Source organism: Sphaeroforma arctica (assembly GCF_001186125.1).
Source record: "Sphaeroforma arctica JP610 unplaced genomic scaffold supercont1.631, whole genome shotgun sequence".
Lineage (NCBI taxonomy): Eukaryota > Ichthyosporea > Ichthyophonida > Sphaeroforma > Sphaeroforma arctica.
The window spans coordinates 41,230-49,927 of NW_014039927.1; the positions used below are offsets into that span (position 1 = coordinate 41,230).

At 50.2% G+C, this 8,698-nt stretch overlaps 1 protein-coding gene across 1 annotated transcript; it reads right to left on the reverse strand.

Moving 5' to 3' along the window:
- Nucleotides 1-466: 466 nt before the first annotated feature.
- SARC_07726 (hypothetical protein) lies at nucleotides 467-8,667 on the reverse strand (the record flags this gene model as incomplete). Its single annotated transcript, XM_014298334.1, has 6 exons — nucleotides 467-3,397; nucleotides 4,170-4,283; nucleotides 5,252-5,422; nucleotides 6,275-6,525; nucleotides 7,153-8,160; nucleotides 8,391-8,667. Coding segments are annotated over 6 exons (4,752 nt in total), but the record flags the coding sequence as incomplete, so codon positions are not given.
- Between the last annotated feature and the right edge of the window lie 31 nt (nucleotides 8,668-8,698).

The window sequence follows — 8,698 nt, forward strand, 5'->3', positions numbered from 1 at the left end:
CTGTGTGTGTTCATATATGTATGTATGTATGTATGTATGTATGTATGTATGTACGTATGTATGTATGTATGTATGTTTGTATGTATGTATGTATATATATATATATTCAGTCCGTTAGTCGAAAACGCAGTGTCAAGCAGGCTATAGCGAGTGTAGGTCGCAGACTGCCGAGCACTTTTTTGTCACTCATTGCACACTCAATTTCGAAGCATGAAGATTGTAGTATCCGTTATCTTTTGAGAGTTCACTTATTAGCATTCAGTATATATTAGAATTATCAATAAAATGATAAATATACTACGAACCCGAACACGTTTTTAAAATCATATTCGTAACAACGAGGACTTGGCAATGCATCAAGCTGACACTGTAATACGGTGTGAAAGAAACTTTAATAAGTTTTAGAATATATAATATACCGCTATAATGTACGAAGCGGTCTGTCGATTTATGAGCAACGTGTCATTTAGAGCGATGGCAGTCGGTTCGACGCCACACCAGGCCCCGTTTTATTGGCTCCTGATTGGTCGTCAGGGATTCGTCCGGCCTCGGGCGGCCCTGCATTCAACGGAGGTAATCCATTGCTCGGTGGTGCAGGTGGTGGGGATAGCTGACTGGGTGCCGCTAGCGGCGGTAGACCCAGCCCATCATTGCTTACGCGTCCTTGGGGCGGCTGTGTGAGTTTGCCACTATCCTTGTTAGGGTTCCTTGTCGACCTATCGTCGTCCCTATTCTCTGCTTGAGCCGCTTCAATGGCACTGCCTCCACGATGCAGTGTAGACGCACCGCTCGTATGTGCTATCCCGTGCGATTGCTTCTGTGGAGGTTCATTCGCACTGAAATACTTGTGCGAGGTTCCCTTGCCGTCACTCCCATCCTGCACCTGAGAAGACTGCCTAGGTCCCTGGCTCTGACCCTGGCCCTGGGGTAGAGCTGAATTCTCCTGCTGGCGTTGACTGTGCTGCATCTGCTGTTGTTGCTGTTGCATTTGGTGCAGCTGCTGTTGCAGCTGCGTTTGTTGGCGAGGATACTGTGCCTGAGGTTGCAGCACATGTCGGCCTCGCATTCGCTGATCTCCGCCACCACTACCCATTTGCGGCGGGGCTTGGCCCTGGTGTTGTGCTTGCATTTGAGCATTGTTTTGCATCTGCATTGGCGTACCTTGTTTCTGATGCGGCTGTTGTTGCTGTTGCTGCTGCTGCTGTTGTTGTTGTTGTTGTTGTTGTTGTTGTTGTTGTTGTTGCTGCTGCTTTTGATGGGCCTGTGCTTGTATCTGACCCGTGGACATGGCAATTGGGCGTTGATACCCCTGCCGACTCGTATCCCCACCTCTATCACTCCACTGTGTCTGGGGGCGTGGCCGGGATGGATCGCCGATCGCTCGTGACTGCTGCATCATGTGAGGGCTGCCATCGCCATACACACTCCCGCCACTTCGTTGTCTGATATTCGAGCTGTTATGACGTTGTAGCGGGTGGGACGGTCGCTGCTGTAATTGTTGGTGTTGATGGTGCTGCGGTTGCTGTTGTGATGGTTGCTGTTGTGATGGTTGCTGTTGTGATGGTTGCTGTTGTGATGGTTGCTGTTGCTGGGGTGGCGGTTGTTGTTGTTGCATCATATGCTGCTGCTGCTGATACTGTATCTGTGACATATGCGGTGACTGCCCCTGAGATTGTCCCTGTGTTTGCTGTATCCCCCCACCTACCCCTCCCTCCACAAAGCCTCGCTGCGCCATCTGCTGATCTATCCCCGGTTGGCCCATCGAAGGTGAGCGTATGCCTTTCGGCTGACCTTGGTACTGTCCCTGAGGTGCCTGTCCCTGTATCTGCGCGTGCCCGTGGCCCTGCACTGGGCCCTGGCCTTGCGCATGCACCTGCGCTTGACCGTGTGGACCGTTTGCATAAATTCGGGGCTGGTTCGCTTGGCCTTGTGGTAATGACGGTTGCGATTGCGATTGCGGTTGCGGTTGCGGTTGCGGTTGCGGTTGCGGCTGCAGCTGCCTCCTCCACGGCCCACCTTTGGGTGGTGGTGGGGGTGGCTGTGATAGCGAACGTCCCGTAAGCGGATGCTTCGGGTGCGGTGGCTTATTCTGTGCCTGGTGCGCCATCTGCATGCCGGGCTGTTGCTGCTGTTGCCCTTGACCTTGCTGCAGCAGCAGCAGTTGTTGTTGCTGTGTGTATATATGTGCAGCATTGGCATTGAGACTGTTATTGCGGTGGGCACGAGGCGGTGAGGCTGAGCGACCTGAATGCACGGAGTGCGCCGGTGAGTTCGAGGGTGATCTCATCTTCGGGACGCTTGTACCTGAGGGGTATCCGCCATGCGAAGGCGGCTGCACGAGCACATTGAAGGTGCCAGGCATGTTTCTGCTGTCACGGAGGCTGTTGTTGGCGTCGTGCATCCCACCCGCACCGGAGTTCGGATGCATACTGAGATTTGGTACAGACTGTGTGCCCATCAGGTTGGCGTTGAGGTCTTGTTGGCCGTGAGGCTGGCCATAGGGTGATTGTTGATGTTGCTGTTGTTGTTGTTGCTGCTGTTTCGGTTGTTGTTGTTGTTGTTGTTGTTGCTGCTGCTGCTGATGATGATGTTGTTGTTGCTGATGTTGTTGTTGTTGCTGCTGCTGCTGCTGTTGTTGTTGTTGCTGATGTTGCATCTGGTGCTGCTGTTGTTGCTGTTGGTGGTGCTGGTGCTGCATATTCTGCTGCGGCATACTATGCTGAGAGTGTGCAGACGGCGAATTGTATGCACCATAGCGCCGAGACTGCACCACACTCCCGCCATCCGATGCATTGTCCCCCATCGCATTTTTCGGTGTGTGTTGCTGCTGCTGCTGCTGCTGCTGTTGTTGATACCTACCATGGCTCAATACGTCCAGGGCCGCTCTCTCCGACGTACTGCTCCCGTACGCCGCCCCACCCACCGCAAACGGATGCGACGCACGCACGCGCGGAGACACCCCTTTATTTCCAGGATGTGCCTTCGGTTGCTTCGCCTGCTGTTGCTGCTGCTGCTGGGCTTGCTGAGCCTGCGATGGGTACTCGCGGTCACTGTAAGCCGGCGAGTTTGCTGGGTTGTTGGCATGCGGTGGTGCGTTCGCTTGCTGTGATGCATTGGGTGCGTATCCCGCATCCCCACTACTGCCCATGTACATACCCCCTCTCGGGTGTGCAGGCGAGTCCTGCTGGTGAGTCATGTACGGCTGTGATGGCCGGGGTGGCTGTGTAGGCGGCTGATTCTGCAATTGGGCTGGGCCGTCAGAGGCGACTGCGGCATCGCCGCCTGTGGTGACATCCCCTTCTTCGACTATCCAATGCGCAGACCTGTCTGAGCACACGCTGTTCGCTTTGGTGGCGCTGCGGTCAGATGGGGCGAGTCGCCTTGCGTCGTTCGGGGTCTATAGAAATACGGGGTATGCGCTTTGTTAGTTGAGTTATGTGTAGAGAGTGCCTTGGTGACTGGATCCGTGCCAACTTGTGTGAGGTGATTGATGACAAAGGTTCAGAGCTTTGTGGACGTTCGTTGGATAAATCTCGATATTCCGATGGCTAGAGCAAATTATCGATCAGATCTGAGAAATTAGTCGTAATATTGTACAGGGAGAATTTCTGTTTCCGGATCAAAAGCACTCGTGTGCACGTCCATATCGTTACCTGTCACCATAGGCGATTATGAAGTAGCACTGAAACACGTACTGACAGGCACTCGCACTCGCTACGTATCTTAAAACATGCAAAGGCACAGATTCGTGCAACACTATGGCGATTATCCATATAAAACCCCCAGCTTCTACGTCCCTTCGATATTTTAGAACAAATAGTCGAAGATTAGCAAGCAGCAGCGCCAGGACACTCACTAAACGCTGGATATGGACCAGGGGATTCATACTGTTGCCTCGACTCAGCCACCGCAGCACCGTCACGTTCACAGCCAACATATCACAGCCAAAAGGAACCCAACAGGCTCAACTGAATTAAGCATACTTCAGTACTTAGCTTATCTTTTCACGTGTGGACTTGCTTGTGTTTATCACGTCATATGAGAAATTATTATCTCGTATGTGATGTTAGACAGACTCAAGGATACAAATTCATCGGTGAACGTTTAATGCCCAGCGAGTCGTAATACAGCTTACATTCACACTGAACGAAGAAAAACAAACCCCGTACCTGTGTGCTTGCCATCTCCTGTTTGATCTCCGTTGCATTGCTGCCCGGGTGCTGTGGTGGATAGCCGGCGCGGCGCAAATATTCCCCATTAACTTGCGTTTGCGCATTCGGTTGCTGTGGTGAAGCGATTGGTTTGAAATGCTTCAGAAAAAACCCTACAACCTAAGAACCCTAAAACATCATTACTTTTCCTGGTGTGCGTGTTGCAATTGCTGTAGTAATCTAATGGAACCAACACACATCGTTCTTATGAGTTTATCGGCATGCAACATTACGTGACTAATGTGCAGGACAATGCGGGAGAAGGTATCTGCAATCCGAATAAACACTTCAATCAGCTATGAAGCTAAGAAAATTAAGTCGATACAATATGAGAGGCATGGCTGGAACCAATATGCTGGATGCAAAAGGAAAGGACTGGTGCACATAAACGTCATCTATCTATCAATCTCCACTCTTGCTCGTCGAATTTGAGAGCTGCATTTTTTTTGGGCAAAATACGTGCAAAAGCGGACAAATTCAACAAGCATGTAGGTGACAACGCACGAACATCTGAGAGAAAGATTACAACACGTGACGATGTCCAATTTTTCGCCCAGATAAGTCGTCATGGGCATATGGGTATGCTTCAAAAGACGTTTGATAAATACAATTACTATACACCTTCGTAAGCATCACGGGGTTGTACCAACGACTCTGCGTGTCACTCGAACCTGACCGCTTTGTGAGATATGATGCACATACGCAACTGGCAGCTCAACGCAACCCTATGCACAGAACGACACCCAAACTCTGCTAGCGTCTTAGTCCGTGGTAATACGGATCAGTACAGACGTGTGCCTTGCACTCAGTCTATGACATTCTTGTATTTCGACTGACTTGGCCCTTGGAGCGGCCTTCTATTATACGGGTGTACAATCGGAGAATACATATGTACGAAAAATACAGAGAAAGACGTTTGTGCTTGTATGCGCCCGTATACAAGGATATCCAAAATATTCAAAAACACAAACCATAAATTTTTATGCTTGTACTATACATACATACCATGCACACATACTATATCGTGTTTTGCTAAATACCTGCAGTTGTTTTGAAGGGAACCCTCGACGCTCGTCCCCTTGCGCCTGCTCTCCGTCCCGTTCACGAACCCTATCTGCCACGCCAGGGTTAGGTGGTCCTCCAGGATAGCCAGGCATGTTGGTACTTGCCATTGACGCGCCGCTGGACTGTCGGTAGAACACACCCGAGGGCTGTACACAAGCGAAAAGGTGCCACAGATATGCATAAGTGTGTCTTGTATGTACTTTCACACGTATGGACGAGGGTCAGCGTTTGTGTGGGTTTTGCACATACCTAGTGATGTTTTAGTGGTGTGTTTATATGTGTATGTGTGCGCTGGAGTGTATTTATGCGTTCGTGTGAACGCTTAAGATATGCGTAAACGTATCTTGTATGTGTACTTGCACCCGTATAGACGATGCCTAGTGGTGTCCTGATGGTGTGTGTGCGTTGGAGTGTACATAAAGGTTTGAGTGAGAGCTTACGTTGTGTCGAAAGTGTGGGTAAACGCTGCACAGCGCGTAATAGACTAAAAGGTCGAGCAAGAGAGGCATATCTCGCGCGCCCACGGAAGCCCAATATATTTCACAGCAACATCTGATGCTTAAGAGGCATTGCGTATACATAAACCACAAGCCACCTATCGACACCGAACCTAGCGATCATATATTCTCAATAGACACACGGAGTACAAGCCACCTATCGACACCGAACCTAGCGATCATATATTCTCAATAGACACACGGAGTACAAGCCACCTATCGACACCGAACCTAGCGATCATATATTCTCAATAGACACACGGAGTATACACAGATCACGATAAATCAATCGTGTTACATAAACCAACCCTCACCATCGGAGATAAGTCACTGATACTATCACGCAAACCCTTCTGTTTTGTTTTGGAGTTTTTTTTGTTTCTTGTTTTTGTTTTTGTGTTTTGGCGAGGTGAGAAAACGCTGAGCAGACACACTGGACACCGGCCGGTGCACCCGGTCCATGCCAGACCCATACACGCGTTGGTGAGCACTTTAACTTACCTGCTGTAGAGGTCGTGCAGCCGTAGACGACGCCATGTTCCCCTGTTGCTGCACATTTGCACCTGCATTCGGATTTGGATTGGCACTAACATTCGCATCGTACCCGTGGGGTGTGGGTGTCATGGACCTTGCCCGTGCGAAGGGGTGTGCGGTGTAGAGTCCTGGGCCTGTATTACCCGGCCATTGGACTTGTACGGGCACGCCTCGGTTGTTCATCTCCATTGTGGGCGAGTAGTTTTGGCTCCTACCGCCTGAGTTGCACAAGGTTATATATAGTAAAAATATGCATGAATCCAATGGTAGGTGTAGAAGCGCATGAACCTAGTGAGCCCGGGCTCAGATGCAGCCAAACAGTGCTTGAGTAGGCTTGGCAGTTAAATTTTCACTGTTACTTTGGTTGTGGTAACTTTAAGATTTACAATTCTTAAAGTTGACAATGAGCCAAACAGTGCTTGGGCAGACTTGGCAGTTAGATTTTCACTGTTATTTTGGTTGTGGTAACTTTAAGATCTACAATTCTTAAAGTTGACAATGAGATCACCAGTCTTTGGTTAATAAAAACAAATAAAGGAAACGTATATATGATGGTTCTCGGCCTAACTATACGCCTCGAGGGTGTGTACGAATAGTTCTGCGCCAGAGTCTCGACCATGTGATTTCAGATCGAGTAAAAAACTCAGCCAGCCGGAACAACGATAGATAACAAATCTTAAACATACACCAGAGATCTATATGGGTAAAAATCAATCTCGTTGGTTATGTACACATCCACGAACAAAGACTTTGATAAAACGCTGTCTTTCTGCGTGACAGGTTATACCAATCGAACGCCCATCGACATCCACAGGCACACACGTGCTCTCCGTCCTCGCATTTACCTGGCAAATTAGGTTTCGGTGCCAGCGCCAGATGACCTGTCGAAGACTCCCTGTCCATTCTTCTGTCCGCCATTGCACGATGTGAGCTCTGCTGTAGTGCTTGCTTCCCTGCTACAGTGTACGTCACCGAGTGTGACCGCGAGAATGGGTTGTGTGTCTGATCCTGCACACCCTTACCACCATCCTCAACTCCTTCGCCTTCGTCGCCCACCATGCCACTCCCGCCCGCCTCCCTTATCCCACCAATAATACTAGTATTCGTATTCAAATTATTAGTACTGTTGATACTACCAAAAGATCGGATATTCGTGCTGTTTCTGTGTGAACCTGGACCTACAAGCGAATCACGCGAGCGTGCGTCGGCCAGGCCCATTGCCGGGTGGTCGTGTGGAGCGTGTGAGTACACACTGGCGCTAGACATATTGCTATTCTGCTTCTGCATCACGTGCGCCATGGACCGACCACTCATACCAGAGGCTTTGCCCTTTGCTGGTGGATGGGCCAACTGTTGGTGCTGGGGCGGGAACTGCATGGGATGGTGTTCTTGATACGAACTCCCCTGCTGCTGTGCGTGCGCTTGTGCATGCGTCGGTATGTACTTCTCCGCACCCTGGTTACCCTGAGATGGTATATATGCGGAATTATCTCGCATATAAGACCTTCTGCCTTCCATCTCCAGATTGTTCAGTGTACCGGTGCTGCCTGCATTAGACAGCGGCCCATTTCCCAGCATAGGGCCCTCCCCTCCGATTGCCGCGGCAAGCAGCACGTCCACGCCACTCTGCTCCACTTCACTGACAGAGACGTTTCCCAGGCTCTGTGTGGATCGTACTGGCCCGTTTGTGTTCTCTCGTTCGTGGGGGTGTTGTACAGGCTGTGACTGTGACTGTGACTGTGTGTGCGCCAGTGCGTGGAGGTGGGCACGCGATGCGGTCGGGGACTGATGGAAGCTGTCTACCCGTTGCGCAGTCAGTGTGGGGATGTCCGAGTCTCTGTCTCTATGGTTCCCTGTATCAGATAATTCATAATTGTCATGGGCAACCATGGTTGAGTGCGATGTCAAAGCGATGTCCGTGTATTTTTAATACCATAGCGTAAACATGGGGGCGTCAATGAAATGGTGCCGAACAGAGCCCTGACCCACAGAAAGCCGTTCGAGCACTCAAAGTTAACAGTCAACGCACACCATTCATATGCAAACATAGGACTAACATGGTCGCGCAAACTCCGTCACATACCCGCATACCCACTGTGGTACGATCGTGGTGAATCAATCCAGTTGCCGTCCTTTACTCTGTCATTGGGCCCTCGCCCGCCAGCGTGTGGACGAGATTGTGTGCGTGAGTGTGCCTGAGAGTGCACACGAGTGCCTTTTGGTCTGCCGAAGCTCATGCTCATGCCTTCTCCGATGTCTCCTTCTACTATCTCACTCTCTTCCCAGCCGTCATCGTGTGTCGATTTAGACGCGAATGTGCGGTTGCGTTCTGCACGGAATCGGATGGTCGACGAGATGAACTGAGTATATAAATNTAAATATATATATATA